Source organism: Saccostrea echinata, unplaced genomic scaffold (assembly GCF_033153115.1).
Source record: "Saccostrea echinata isolate AGI-Se365-2 ecotype Australia unplaced genomic scaffold, CSIRO_AGI_Sech_v1 ptg000022l, whole genome shotgun sequence".
In the NCBI taxonomy this organism is placed as follows: Eukaryota; Metazoa; Mollusca; class Bivalvia; order Ostreida; family Ostreidae; genus Saccostrea; species Saccostrea echinata.
Window position 1 is genome coordinate 1,599,081 of NW_026889771.1, and position 16,294 is coordinate 1,615,374.

At 34.0% G+C, this 16,294-nt stretch overlaps 1 protein-coding gene across 1 annotated transcript in view; it reads left to right on the forward strand.

Moving 5' to 3' along the window:
- Nucleotides 1-2,970: 2,970 nt before the first annotated feature.
- The window catches only part of LOC133190621 (uncharacterized), a 34,909-nt gene continuing 21,585 nt past the window's right edge, over nt 2,971-16,294 (forward strand). Inside the window, exons 1-12 of the mRNA XM_061326311.1 lie at nt 2,971-2,977; nt 3,077-3,817; nt 4,173-4,746; nt 6,141-7,101; nt 7,417-7,587; nt 8,119-8,217; nt 8,991-9,099; nt 9,458-9,511; nt 9,730-9,863; nt 10,632-10,820; nt 11,400-11,448; nt 11,773-11,872. Of these exons, the coding sequence (XP_061182295.1) occupies nt 2,971-2,977; nt 3,077-3,817; nt 4,173-4,746; nt 6,141-7,101; nt 7,417-7,587; nt 8,119-8,217; nt 8,991-9,099; nt 9,458-9,511; nt 9,730-9,863; nt 10,632-10,820; nt 11,400-11,448; nt 11,773-11,872 (3,188 nt within the window). The remainder of the gene's footprint in view (nt 2,978-3,076; nt 3,818-4,172; nt 4,747-6,140; nt 7,102-7,416; nt 7,588-8,118; nt 8,218-8,990; nt 9,100-9,457; nt 9,512-9,729; nt 9,864-10,631; nt 10,821-11,399; nt 11,449-11,772; nt 11,873-16,294) is intronic.

Below are 16,294 nucleotides of genomic sequence, written 5' to 3' on the forward strand. Positions count from 1 at the left end.
ATCTAAACTTGTTTTAGAAGAAGTGTACAACAGCATATTTAGGCATTAAAATGTAGCACACAGTTCCTTTAAGTATTGGAACTCTTCAACTCCAGTGAAAAAGACAATAAAGTTCAAACTACGTTGCGTATGTCCTTAAAATTCATACAGGTAACTATTATGGACTTCAGTGAATGGTCAATAAACTTGTAGTTACAAAACAAGCTTGAAGAATTTACCACTTTGTAACCACTGTAACTAGCAGTAAGCAATAGCAATTGGCTGTTGCAAAATAGAATTCATAGAGAAGGCTTATTCCTGCTATACTTCCCTATCATCTTTATGATCAAACATTTTCCCCCAAATTGGGGGGGGGGGGTTAAGTATAGAAAAAGAGAAAGGTATAGTATTATTTTATGTGAAATGTGAATTAACAATTTGTTTATTATGCTTTTTTGGGACTGTCTTTAGATTGTTACAATATTTTTAAAAAGTATGTCTTCGTTCAGTGACGTTCAGAATCAACGAACGAGTTGTCTAAAACCTATTCCACCATTTTCTGAAACGCGGTAGAAATGAAAGATGAAACATGATACCCACGATATCTCAAGAATTATTCACACTGAACTACAGCAAATAGGTAAATTTTTTTTTACAATATTTTGTATGTACCAGATGTGACGAATAACGGAAAACACATGCACCGGTTTATGGGACTATCCCATGAGAAATGTCACTTGGCTTGCTTGGCGGGTTTTTGTCACTTTTACCGATTGATATCGGGCGTGTGAACGGAGACCGAGGAGGCATTTTCGATTCTCAGACTGACAGAAAGAAAAGGATGATGCAAAGTAATTTGCTTCTGATAATGCCAAAATAAACTTGCCACATCGTGGAGATATGTAGATGTTCACAAATGCACTTTAAATGTAAAACGAAACTTGATTCATATTTTGGTATTGAAGCATAAAACATGTACAATATAAACATGTCTTACTCTATGTGAAACAAAAAGATATACATGTATACATGTACGTCTACTTGTAACAATGTATTCATGGAATAAAAATGTGTTTTTCAGTGTCTACAAACAATAGTGGAAAAAGAGGGATCGAATTGAAAGAAATTCCCATTGTCACTAACAGGGATTTATATGTAACTGAGTTCAGTTATTCTTACTCCTAGAGGAACTTGAGTTATCTGAACCTATGCTACGTTACCAATTTACTTGGTGAATAAACTCAACTCTATAAATATGGCAGGTACTAATTGGCTTAGAATCATCAAACTTAGTCAGTTGATGTATCTTTGGTCCTTGGAGTATGTCAACTGAAAAGTAGGTTACTTTGACCTACATTTGAAATTTATGGCTATATTTAAATATTCTATTATTAATTGCCTTAAATTCATCAAACTTTGTCAGTTGATGCATCTTGAGTCCTCGGAGTACTTCAACTGAAAAGTAGGTAACTGTGACCTACTTCTGAAATTTTATAGCTGTATTTAAAAATTCAGGTACTAATTGGCTTAGAATCGTCAAACTTTGTCAGTTGATGTATTTTGAGTCCTCAGAATGTGTCAACTTAAAAGTAGGTCACTGTGACCTACTTACAGAATTTCAAGGCATTATTTAAATATTTCAAAATAATAAGAGATTAAAATCATCAAACTTTGTCAGTTGAGGCATTTTGGGGTCCTGGAGTATGTTTACCAAAAAGTATGTTACCATGACCTACATTTGGAATTGTCTTAATAAACAGGATACTTAGAGGCTTCAGATAGAAGTGACAGGTATAAATATACAATTTATCAGAAGAGCGTTTCAAGGCCCTTGGGCCTCTTGTTTTATTTGCCAATAAAATGTCAAGACTGAGGGGTATATTCTCCAACAATTACAATGACAAGGGGAGTATTTCTATTCTGCTATGGCGAATCTTTAAATCCCTATATAAAGAAATGGAGAAGTAGATGTCGACATCAACATAAGTGCCTTATTACGCCACAATTGAATGCTACTTGTAGTTTATTTCCACTCCAAGCATTAGAAAAAGTATGAGGTAATCCAAATCCCAAGTAAACTTTTTTCACACTAATTTGCGTCACAATAAAAGAGGTCTTAGTCCTTTTTCTAGTAAGAGCACTCAAAATTAAAGAAAACTGATATAAAGTTATTGATAATTTGTTGATGACGTTTGTAATTTATTGGAGAATAATGGCTGCAGCATTTCTTTGATCTTTGCAATAACTGTAGTACAATGGACTATAATGTTCTCATGAGGCCTTTTGCTTCTTTGCCTTCAGGGTGAGGAAGCAGAATGTGTTGGGGACAGGGTGAGGGAGACAACATGAAGTAGTGGTCACTAAAGTAGTTGCCCCCTTGCCTTGTTAACCCTTCAGCTTTCTCTGTTTGATCAAGTTAAAAAGCCTGAAAGAACCTTTGGGAAGCTTATTTGTTGTTTAGGAAGTCATGTCTCTGTCTACTTAAATGTTAAGTTAAAATGTCTTTCATTAAAATATTGAAAATTCTGGACCATATCTTTAATTACATGTATGTCAGCTTATTATTTACATTTTTCTATTTTTTTTAAGGGATCTGTAGAATTTATTTAATGGAAGGGGCATTGGCTGGTTCTTCCCAGCAAGACAAAACATTGTATCTTTACTTAAATATTTCAGAAAACTACTTCAAGAATTGATAATGGAGGAGACATTACTAGAGCAGTTGCGACCGATATTCCCTAATTTGACAGATGAGGTGATTTTGATTAGCGTCAGACATCCCAGTAACAACACGATAGCTGGATCTGTGCAGTCTGTGTTCCTCAGCTGTATTGATGATCTCCTAATGCTCCGTACATTTTCTCTGGCCTCCGCAACACCCAAGAACACACAAAACCCATCTTTTGAAGGCAAGCATTTTGAATTAACTGTGTCAACAAAGAATAAATAGTTAAACTTAATTTGAGGTAAAGGTGAAAGAACACATATTAAATGCTAAGTAATTGTTACATCAATATGTATAAAGAGGAAGTTATAAGTTCAGTGAAATGTCTTTTGTTGTATAAACAGTTATTAAGATTTCATTGATAAATTTCAGAAGATGATACACTTGTTAAAGCTGCAGAAAAGGTAGAAAAAGAAGAAATTATTTCCTTAAATAATTTATCTGATGCAACAAAGAAACCATATAAAGCTAGTAATTGGTCTGAACTGGATACAAAAGAACTTGATAGAAATCTAAAAGGATCAGTACCATCATCCAGTGGTTCTTGTACAAGTATTGACCAGAAAAAGCCATCATCTTATCAGACATTCAGAAAAGAGGTGGTAGATTCTGAGGAGAGTTCTAACGACTCTCTACCAGACCCCGGTCTTGATGTAAAGAACTCTTCAACAGCTGGAGGTCAGTATAGCCACAGCTCCTCATCACAAACTCAGAAAACTCCATCACTGCCTTCTCCACTGAAACTGTACAAAAGAAAGTTTACCAGATCTCCCGGTCTTGTAAATAAACCGTATTCTCACTCTGCAGAGAGACTTAAATCTGGTGTTGAAAGTCAGAGAACCAGATTTAATTCAGAACCCTCCCAACCAGTATTTTCCTTGAATAAAATTGTGAGCACAGCAGGAACTTTGATAAAACCAGCTACGTTCTCCCCAACCAAATCCACTGATGGCTCAGTGGCCAGCGGACTTAAAAAAGGAACAGTCATCAAACCTGCTGTGTTTTCACCCAATAAGGCCAGCACTTTTTCATCTTTTGACATCAAAAAAGCCAACATCATCAAGCCAGCAACATTTTCTCCGAGTAAGAGTATTCTTCTTGGATCTGATGATGGTAAGTGCAAGGTGTTTGTGTAAACATAATTTAGTGGTAATCACATTTTAGTGCCTTTCGTTCTGTGTTCTGTCTGCTTATTCAATAGCATGCTAATATATGATTAAAACAAATACAAGTAGTAGCATTACAGTATTTGCTAACCTTTCTGAATGATGAAAATAAAAAAAAATTAAAAATTAAATTTTTAATTGTTAAATATAGTGAAAAAAAAAAGTTAAATATGTCAAATGATGACTAGGTAAGCGTGATGTTTTAAAATTCAGACCATCATAAGAGTCAAAACATTTCTGAATGATAAGAAATATTAACATAGTACAAAAAGTGTTTCAAATGAAATTTTTTTTTTCAACAGGCATGGGCAGTAAAGTTGCTACTAACAACAAAATAACAGTTTCTATAAACAGTAACATATTAAAACCTGCACATTTTTCGCCAAAAAATGCATTGAATTTGTCATCAAATAATCCAAAAAGTGCAAAGGATAAGGTGTCTGAAAATTCAAGATCTGAACTTGCCACTAATGCTTTGAAAATTCTCTCTCCAGTGGGAGGAGTTGCTATTGCTAATTATAAAGTGTCATCAGTGGCCCCCACCAAGATAATAATAAGTAAAGAGGATGTTCAGAAATCCCCAGCCACAAGTTTGACCAAACCACACCCACCAGCTGGTCTAGACAACTGGAAATATGTCGATGTCCAAACCGATGCTGGATCATTGGAAGATGAACAAACATATAGACGCGAGATTTTAATCAAGTCTGGAGAGGTCATGGGAAAGATTGAAAACGAGAGGAGGAAGTCACTCGGAGGAATTCATACACAAAACACAGTGCCTGGAGAACTAAAGAATAAAAGACGGAGTGCTGTAAAAGAAACAAAATTGTCCACTGAAGGAACTAGCTCAAAAACTCCAAAGCAAAATAGCAGGTAAGAGACATTATCTTGGGATAAAGATTTGTTTACTTTAAGCTCAACTGAGTTTGAAAGCTCTGTGAGCTGCTTTGCTTCTTTGACAAGTGATGTCCTTAGATTAGATAAGTAAAAATTTCTCACCAAAAAAGTAGATTTAGGCCAAAAAAATATAGTCTTGTTTCCTGCTACCCGACCGACCCTATTTTTTTGCACCCAACCCTGGAATCATTTAAAAATCTCCAGAACAACAAGGCCACATTAGTCGGAATTCCCTTATAATGGAGATTCAAGTTTTGTTAAGTTGTAACCCATTAGTGCTGGGCAGGGGCTACAATAAGGCCATAATGGGCTCAACATTTTTCATGGAAAGATAATACAGCAGAGAAATCCTTTGAAAAACAGTCTTCTAAAGAACAGCAGGGCCAAGATGACTAGGGTGAGTGTTGTGACCCTTGGGCCTCTTGTCTGGATGAGTGACCAGGTCAAAGCTTTAAAAACAGGCCCTAACTGTAAGCCCTATGCCCATAGCCTGACCAAACTAGCAAGCTTAGTGATGATCCATTTAGGGATGCACCCAACCAAACCTGCTTCGGATGCTGCATCTGCTGCACATTTTCCAGATTAGTGAACTGTGCAAGTTTATAGCAGTAGGGATGCAAACTACCAGATCATTTACCTTATAAGTTCATTTTTTAGCAAGACGCAAATTTAGCGATTTGTCCTTAAAAATCAGTATTTAATTTTAGGGAGAAGTAATTTGAGTGATTTTGTGATGCATAGAAAGATAACAGTAACCTCTAATGTGGAATAAATTGTTAGTTATTTTGATTTGAGCGATCTCAACACCCTCACTAAAAAATGCCTAAATTGAATCCTCACTAAAATTTCTGCTTATACGTTATAAGATGTGAGATTTACCAAAGTAATAAATAAAATTTGTCATTTAGAGCTTTGTAATCTTTGATAGCCAGTATTTAAATGTATGAATTTTATCTAAGGATGATACTGTTTACTGGGAAACTTCTCACTTCTTGTTTTGTTCACAGTAATTTTAAAGATTTCATAAATTCATTCTTTTAAGGAAAAAATTCATTCTTTTAGGATAAAAAAAAATAATGATAAACAAAAAAAAAATCTGTTTGGTAAACACTAAAAAAAATACATACAGAATTCTCAAGTTACAGCACCACTGGGCACAAAACTACTGAACACTTTCAGGCAAAATAAGACCAAAAGATTGGGTTGAACTTGCTATCATCTTTTTTTTTTATAAAATTAAAAGTTTGATTGATCACCTATTTACTGATAGATGAATTTTCCATATCAGAGGATACAAAGCTGATAAAATCTGTTTATTTAAACATTTATAAATCATAGCATTATATATATAGAGAACATATAATTGACAGACTCACCAGTTGTACAGCAGATAAAAAGGATGATGAAGATCTACCCAGGATGAACTTCCTTGTAACGTACAGGAGGCTTAAAGATGATAAAGAAACACAGAATGGTACAGCAGTTACTGACAGTAGAGCAGGCTTACCAGGGGACAAGTCAAAGGTCAAATCAGTTGAAAGGTCAGAGGGGAAATCAAAAATAGCTGATAGGTCGAAGAAAAAGTCAAGAGAAGGGTCAGAGGGTAATGACATCATCATTATGGGAGCACAGAGTGGTAGAGCCACAGAGGTAGACGTAGTAGATATCACAAATAGCTCTCAGTCCTCCGAGGGGTCTCAGACAGGTGTGCCTGTAATCAATGTGGAGACCTATGCTGAAGTTGTGGACATTACCACTGAACAAAGTACTCCCGAGGTATTTGAAGTGAAAATTAATAAAAACAAACCTATTTTTGTACCTGATTCACCACCAGGACTTGTTGCACCTGCTAAAGCAGTAACCCAGGACAGGATTAATACCCATCCTATGCCAAAAAATCAGCAACAAGTGACTGTGCGAACACCCACGCATATGGAGGCCAGGCGTCACCTGCCAGCAACTGTTCTAAAGACCAGATTACCAACCGTTTCGATGGTAACCAGACCAACACCGATTCCATTGGTAACTAGACAACCATCTGTTCCCGTGGCTACCCAAAGAACACCTGTTCCAGTGGTAACTGGACAGCAGCCTGCTACTGTGGTTACCCTACCAGCACCTGTTCCAGTGGTAACTGGAGAGAAACCTGTTCCTGTGGCTACCCTACCAACACCTGTTCCAGTGGTAACTGAACGACCAACTGTTCCTAAAGTAACCATACAGGCACCAGTTCCAGTGATTACCAGACCACCACAACCAAACAATTTACCATCCCTTCCCACCATGGATATAACTCCTGAAGAAAAGCTGAATGACAAGGTCAATGAAGTGGTAAGTGGAAAAATGTAAGGAAGAAGTTTGGTTTAGTTAGATGTAATACACTGTACTGTTATTTTGTGAGAGCAGTTTTACAAGTTGTTTTCATTTGATCATGTTAATTTTAAGTATTTAAAGAAAACAACAACAAAAGAAAGAAAAAAAAAAGAGTGTGATTGTATGTACAGTATTATTGAATATATTTATGGCTGGTTGATTTTCTTGAAGTGCTATTTAGACATTGTTATATGTTTTGAATCTTTCAAGCGTGTGTTAGTTTAAAGCATCAAATACTATCTCAATAAGACCTCAGGATGTTGAATATTGCAGCTGCTTATGTTTCCTGATGTTGACCCTCAGTATGTGAAGAACTTGTTACTGGTGCATATAGGACCAGAGGCTCTGAACAATGTTTGTAACTTACTTCTGGAGAACTCCAACTACCCCCGAGTTCAGAAGCCCCCCTCCAGTACTGTGTCTACTGATCTCTCTCCACCAAAGGTAAGATATTAGTCTTAATGATAGCTGATGAGCTTGTGTGATCAGGTGTTATATGTCTTCTTTGAATGTAAATTTTTTTAAAACTATTTAATCAACATTAAAGGCATTGATAACAAAGTTGCAGGACTGCAGAAATCTTGTATTATCTCATGACTTGTGGAAATTACTGTAGATTCCTTATTTTACATGAATACTAAATATCGCAAAATGGCCCTTCGACAACAAAGTGCAAGAAGTATAATTCGCGAGTGACCGCTTAATCGAGAGTTTTTACATGGCTTTCAGCACCATAAAAATTAAAGCGAGTAATTTTATTTCGCGACTGGTTCTTCTTGCGTAATTACGCGATAATTAATTCGCTGCATATATTTAGGAATCTACAGTAGAGGAAAATGCAAACACCAATTTAAATTACTTGTATCTTTAAAATTATCGAAGAAAACAAAACTAACCCTTTTTAAACCAAACAAACAAATTATTCAAAATGTGTCTTGCTTTCAATTTAAAATTTTACTTTTGTTTTTTTTTTAGAGAGGCAGCAAGAATTTTTATGAAGAATTTTCAGAAGTGGTAAAATCGTTTGAATACAAAATTAACTGTGAGCTGCTGTTACAATCAGAATTTAAAATGGTATGTTGTCACGATGATCATAATAGTTTTATGCTCATTATTTAATAAACATCTTGTAGAATCCATCTCTTAGACCAGGTCTTCTGCACATCTGATAGGAGGGGTTTATTTTCTTGAACAAAATTACAACATTGTGAAGCAGGGTTGTCCATACAAATTGAAAAAGAAGGGGTCATTTCAAAAGTAGAATGTTGTCTTGGGTTCCACAAGCACCTGTGGCACAACCCTGTATTGTAAAGCTCTGATTGGAAACTGAACATTCCATTGATTCTGATATTAAAGTTGAGCTCCCTATCATGGTTGATTTTATATTACTGGTACTAGACTATTTTGTAAAACCATGTGTGATAAATGATTACTAAAAAAAACTAGTTAGGTAGGGAAGTATAGGTTAAGGTTGTATACCATTTGTTAAGAAAAAAATTCCTACAAGTCATTTATGTTTTAAAATCAAAGGGATAGAGGGAAAATTTCAAGATATCCAAGGATCTGAGATGTTAAGTTAAATACATAAAGTAAATGTAGTTTGGACTTGCTTCTGCATATCCATAGTATTCAAGATATCAATTGTTAGAGATATCTGAGTTCAAGTGTACATTATTACATTCATGAAAAAATGTTTAATCTCCATATTAAAAACAAGCTTTTTGTTGCATAAAGAATACTTCCCTTTTTGGTTCAGGTTTACAATTGTTAATATACAAAAGTACCTTTGTTTTAATATGGTTTGAAAGCACAGTTACACAAAGTAACATGGTATTTTGATATTGTAGATATCCGTCCGAGATATTCGAATTTTAGCCTCACATTATAATTGGCATTATGCTCCTATGCACAAGGCATTGTCTCTGATTGTCAAAAAAGGCTTTGAGGAAATGCAGAGTGAGTAATCTCTATAAATAGATGTAAAGATATGAAAGGGCTGGCTCATAAAATCAGTGAAATCAGTAGATTTATAGAAATCATAGGGCTGGCAATGTCCTTGTTATAAAAGATCAATTAATTACAAAGATATAGATATGGTATTATATAAATAGTGCATGTTTTTGAGGGAAACAGTTGAAATTGACACCCCAAGGAAAACCATTGTCAACTGACATGTCGGTATTTAACATGAAAGTATAATAAAAAGAAATAGTAAACTTGATGAGAAAAAAAACATCAGCATCTGAGTACCTGTATATTTACAGTTTTTCTTTTATAAGTATTTCTTTTTCACTGAATTTTAAAAATGTCCTAGGTGAGGGGAAGAAATCCTTGTCTCAGGCTGTGATTGTTGGCAATATTCCTGTTGGTAAGAAATGTTAGGTTACAAAACATTTATTTGTGATATTTGATTGATTGTAAAGAGGAAAGAGGTGCCAAGATTAATAGGCCAAGCTAGTGACAAACTTTCATTAGAGCTCAAACCTTTCTTTTCAAAATCCTGTGATTTGAATGACTTGAAAAACAGATCATTAACCTTTGACCCAATTTAGCAGGATCAATCAATCATTTAGTATGTATTTTAAGGTTCTGAGGAGAGAACGGTGAAGGTGACATGTCTTAAATGTCCCCGAGCTCTGAAGTGTTCCCTGAGCAGCCTGCCACCAGAGTTAACAGAGGAGTACGAGTTTGTCAAAGACAGGCTAAGGGAAGAAGCCAAGGTACGTGAGTTCATTGTCCAGAATTTAATGTGGAATCATCATTGTCTGTAGGGACCATTGTTTGTGGATTTCACTCAGGATTACCCTTACCCACAAATTAACGTCCTCACAATTTATAACTTTGTCAGTGTATTGATTCATTGTATCTTCTGTATATACAAGTTACCCTCAAAATTACGTCTGTTGAACCAGTAGAACTGTAGTTAAATAAATATAAATTAGTTAATGCAGAAACACCAGTAGATCACTGCATAAATCCATCTGATGATCAGAAGTTACTAGTATATCACCAAGAACATTAGAAGTTCATACTTAGCACAGAGGAAGCTTATGATGGTAAGTCATGACCTTGAACCAAGGTCATTTGGTCAAGTTCATAGGTTTCCAAGTTTGAAATTTCTGTCCAGGTGCAAGTTGTAAAGGAAGATAAAGGAAGATAAGCATTCATGTTTAGAACATTTAGGTGTTCTTAACCCAAAGGATATGTCATGATTTTGAGTAAATGACTTTTAGTTGAAGACACAGGAATTCAGAACATATGGACATATCAATGTAGTGCAGAGATTGCAAAGATTGCCTTTTATAGTTAGAATATGATGAAAGTATACTAAATACACTCAGAGAATTTCAAGGCTGCTTAATACAGTTCATGTATGCTTACTTTCATATGTGTGCATAGAGCATTCCCTGCAAGGGTATCAGTCCTGTTAAGAAATTTCCTGATTTCAACAGGATTTTAGATAATGGCTGTTTTCTCTGATCATTTAGGATGAAGACCTGAAGGTGGCTCAGCAGATGAACGAGTTTGAGTATGCTGAGACAGGACAGCTGATCGAGTGTGGTTGTTGTTATATGGAGGTGGCGTTTGACAATATGGTACAATGTTACGAGGGGCACCTGTTCTGTGAGGATTGTCTGAAGAATTATGCCAATGAATCAGTGTTTGGTCATGGAAAGGTAACCACTACTATCTGTGTATAATTTTGCATGTATCTGAATCAACAGAAGACATATGTGTACTCTTACAGTAATAATATTTATTAGGTTTGTCACTGACTGTTGACAAAAATATAAGGAGTTTATTAAGCCTATTGCAGAAACAATTTATGAAATGAATCAATTCAAATCAACTTTTGCTATGCTAAGCTGGGCAATTACACTAGTAAGTAGTCTTTTCTATTCTTCACAATTTGCCATTTTTTGCACAGTTTGGTAGTTTTTTCTGTTGACTTTTACTGTTATGGGGGCAGATATACACCATTACCTCAGTTTTAGTTTTAGAAATACATATACATGCTTATTTGTTTGTATTTTTCCTGTAGAATGCTACTTTGTACAGTTATGTGAAGGTGATGGATGTAGATATTTATTGAATGATATTAAGTGAAACATGCACACAGTTATATATTTACAAAACAAGGGAGAGGACTCTAAGGCATCTTCTTGCCCTAAATGAACCCACCATGATGCATAGGTTTAGTAATGAAAACAGTGTTCTCACTATATATGTTCTAACTGTCCAATCTTTGATTTCAGACATCATTACTCTGCATGTCTGATGGATGTGAAGCTTCATTTCCAAAGAGTAAGTTCTAAATGTGTGGTTTATTGCTTCTGAGAAAGTTATTCAAAATTTTGAAATATTTTGTTTTGAGATTAAAAATGGGGAATGTGTATGGTTTTTGGGCTGTCTGCCCTTTCATCTAGTTCATGTCTGAAACAAATCAATGAATTGAACACTGTTAAACTGTCACACACATCGTTGTACATGAGGAACTGTTTGGCTAATATGAAACAGCGGTACATGTTCTTTTTAAGATATAGAAATGATAAGGAACTCCAATTATAAGGAAATAATAGCACAGGCATCCAAAAGTGTTTCTTTTTAGTATGTTTAAATTTTGTATAGGTCAGCTAGACAAAGCCCTGCCAGCCAATATCCTGGATAAATACAATGATCGAGTTCAGGAGGAGAGCATAAACTTAGCTGCTCTGGACGATCTTGTGAGGTAAATATTTACTGTGTAATACATACAGAATTGTAAGATCTAAGTCATGAACTTAGCTGCTCTGGATGATCTTGTGAGGTAAAGATTTACTGTAATACATACAGAATTATAAGATCTAAGTCATAAACTTAGCTAGAAAATTATGTCATTTTCAATAGATAAGCCACCAAGAGCTCATTTGACATTAGATGCATTCTCAACTAAAATTGAGCAGTTTTGATTTTTCAGAAAGTCATAGGGCCAATAAAAGGCTCTAAATGAACTTAGGGCTATTCCAGGAAAAAATGTATGGGAGGGTTGGACGGCACTTCATATATTTTTGTATGGGTAGTGGGTCTGTAGCAATTAAATTTGAATGGGTGGTTGTCCTCACTCGATATAGTTTTAGATGGGTGGTTGTATTTACTCTCACAAATAATCAAGTGCAAAGTTCTTCTTTCCTCTCATTTTGTATAAATCAGTAAATACTGATATTTTCGTCCTAAACAGTTGTAAAGTGTGTTTACATTGAAAGTGAAAGTAGAATCGAACAAAACGGAAACAAGGGCAGATAACTATAAAAGCATGTGCAACTGAGACTGCAAGGACAATGGGGGATTGGAAAACGGATTCGTTGTGCTTTGGACTACCTGGTCCAGTTTCTTTTCTCCAGTTTAATCAAACTTGATTACATTAGTATATTAAATGATATTAGAAACAATCAAAAAGATCGTTTTATTTTAAACCGAAAGTAGAAAAAAAACTTATCTGATAATGAACGTTTTAGAGCATGACTATGGATTTTGCAAGTCAAATATTTTACTTTATACCACATACAGAGTAAAAGGAAGATGAGATATGAGTTTGAAAACAATATGAAATATATTACGTCAAAAACATACCAGTCCTTAACCTATTAAGTGTTAACTTGTCGAACTTGAATGCACCAATGGTCTAAGTTGTTAGATGGGATTTAGAATTCATTCAATATATTTTTTTTATTTTAAGTTGTTCATAAAATCTTACAAAACTTATGTTTCTGTTAAAATTGTTGGCATAAAACTATCTTATTTTTTTCAAAAAAGATTTAAAACATTTTTAAAGTAATGCAAAAAAGAAATTTATTTGCGTAATAAAAATTTTTTCTTAGTCATAAGTTCTTTTGTAAAGCGGGCCCTGGTTGGATAGATGTCAAAACCCAACACTCATTCGAAGTCAGATAAATTACAATACCTGAAAAAAGTACATAAAATTTTATTGTATATATATATATATATATATATATATATATATATACAGTCCCTGAAACGTTCTACTTTCCCATTTTTCCGTTCGCTCACCGTTCGTTCACCGTTCGTTCAGCGTGCGTTCACCGTTCGTTCACCGTGCGTTCACCGTTTGCTCTCCGTTCACAGTTTTGCGTTCAGCGTTCACCGTGCGCTCGCGTTCACCGTTCACAAAGCGTTCAGCGTTCGCTCTTCGTTCATTCACTTTGCGTTCACCCTGCGTTCAGCGTTCACTTATTGTTCAGTCTTTATTGTCATTCGGAACTCCGAAGTGAAAGGACTTATCTTTTTCTTAAGTAAGGATTTACAGGTTTTGAATTTAATAATTAACATATCGTGTTTATAGAATCATTATTTCATGGGAAAAAAATTATCTACAATATTTATTTTTATTATCTTAACTTAGCTGTTAGGTTATTTATTAAATTTATCTGGAAAATAAATGTTGTTATAAGTACATGTATGTACCTATGTAGAACAATACTGAAAAATTAATTTTAAATATGGGCAATAATCAGATGCTTCAAGTACTACAACATTTTGTTGTTATGTTAAAGACGACAAATCGTTAATGGATAGATAATAATCGAAGTCAATTAATCTACCAACTGCAGCAAAAATACGAAAATATTTATTTCTAACAATTTTTTTTCCGAATAATACAGAAATACATGTGAGAACTAGTTCTGAGAATTATAAACAGTACTGCAGATATCCAGTTAATTAAATATCTTTAGAGCGAATTAAATTGTTAGTGTGGTTTAAAAAAATATTTGTTTAAAATGTAATACATTAAAGATTGTTTTTTACTTTACATATATAAAGTCTTTAATTAAAGAAAGAGAAATGCCTTTATAACATGGTTACCATTAATATAACCAAGATGATTCTCCATTAATGATATTTTTCACCGTAACTTTTGTAACTTTTTATTGAATGTTTGCCATTCAATATGATTAAGAGCCCCCCCCCCCCCCCATCGGTTACTTAATTAGTGTATTTCCAGTATAATTTAATTGACATTTAAAAAGAAGTTAATGTGTTTTGTATCACAAAAATTTCAGTCTCAAAACAAACATGCATCTAAACAAAGTCATTAAACAATAGTAGTTCAAAATATACATGTGCCGGCGGTGATGGCAGGGAGCATGTTTCAAATTCAAGCGGCTTAGTCATTCCAAGTGTTTATTCCCAATGTAATTTATTTATTTATTTTTTTTTTAATAGAAATGTTGGAATCAGATCTAGAAATGATAAGAAAAAATGTTAAAGCTAACACTTCGGTGTGGCGAGACTTTCACACCTGCACAGTGTCGAATGATTTTGATTGACAGGTCAAGCACTTGGACTTCGTGTGAACTTGAAGCAGGAAAATAAAAACCGATTATGACTGTAAAACAAATGGATTTGTTGATTAAAAAAATGGTTACTTTCACTGCCTGATATATTTAGGAAAAAAATTAAAAGAATTTTTGTTTGATATAGGTACAAACATTTAAGGAAAGGGGGGCTAATCTCTCTCTCTCTCTCAGTTGTCTGTTTAATAAAAACTTTGACAGCATATTACTTAAATATAAAGTTGTGAAAATTTAATATTTAGCAAATAATATGAATGCCTTTTTGTATCATCTTGTCCTAGTATAATTACGGCCGGGAAATGTCTACAGATACATGTAGAAGTCTGCTCAATAAATCATCATAAAAAATAAAACATAAATATTATATTATTAAAATACGAGTGTATTTATGCAATATACCTTTGTAAAATATTTTATTTATTTCTCATTATTTTACACAGAATCGCCTTGGCACAGAAATACATGTATGGTTGTTACAACCGTTGTAATTCATTCGATCTATAAGTCCGTAGTTTTCTCTTCTAATATCCGCATTATTTGTAATGGTTTTATATATCAAATAAGAATAAACATATTTATTTTACAACTTGATTAATTTTATCTTTTATACTACAGCGTTCGGTAACAATTACATGTACAATGTTTTATAGCGAAAAAATCGTGTTATTAAAAAGTTGTATTTAAACATCGTACATATGTGCAGAAAATATTGTAAGAAACTTAAATTAATAATTTTACTTATGTGCATGTATCGTCTTTCTTAGGACAATTTTAATTGATTTGTTTATTTATTTAATTATTATTTATTCATTTTTAGCACCAGGCATTAGAATACAATAGAATAGTTTCAATGCAAGGAAAAGATCAGAGGCATTCCGAATAAATCGTTCATCTTGCGTTCACCATTCGTTCACCGTTCACTTTGCGCTCGCGTTTGTGCTCCGTTCGCGTTCTGCGTTCGCTCACCGTTCACCGTTCACACATCGTTCACCAAGTTGCGTTCAGCGTTCACACATCGTTCACTCACCGTTCGCTCTGCGTTCGTTCACCGTTCGTTCACCGTTCGCTCACCGTTCAAGTGGGAAAGTAGAACGTTTCAGGGACTGTATATATATATATATATATATATATATATATATATATATATATATATATATATATATATATATATATATATATATATATGTGATATAATTTTTTTTTTTTAATTTAGATGGGTGGTTGTATCAAAAGCATTTTTAAATTGATGGGGGGTGGGGTAGAAGGTAATTAAAAATGTATGGGTGGTGGGGTAAAAATAAAAGTGCCTTCCAACCCCCCCCCCCCCTACAATTTTTCCTGGAATAGCCCTTAGCTCTTTTAACCCTCGTTTTCCTTGAAATTAATTATGAAGATGTTTTTCTTTAAATTGCTTTATGAAAGTTTTCATTAAAGACTTCATTTAAGACTTTTGTTTTCATTTCATTGCAAACCATTATGATTTCTTTATGATTTGTCACCTTAAATTTGTGAAGCTTTCAGTACTCATATTACAACTCAAAAGATACTTAATCTTGACCCTGACCTTTCCTTTAACCTTGAATTCACTTTTCTTAATTTGTATTTAGCTTATGTTTAAAGAAATAAGATAATTTTATTGAACTTCATATGCCAATACATTTGGTGAGTGCTATTGAACTACTTCAAAAAATTTTTGACGTTGACCTTTCCCTTGACCTCACTTTTGAATTTGCATTTAGCTCAGTTTCAAAAAAAATATTCAAGGTATTTTTATGTAAGCTTATCTACTGATACATAAT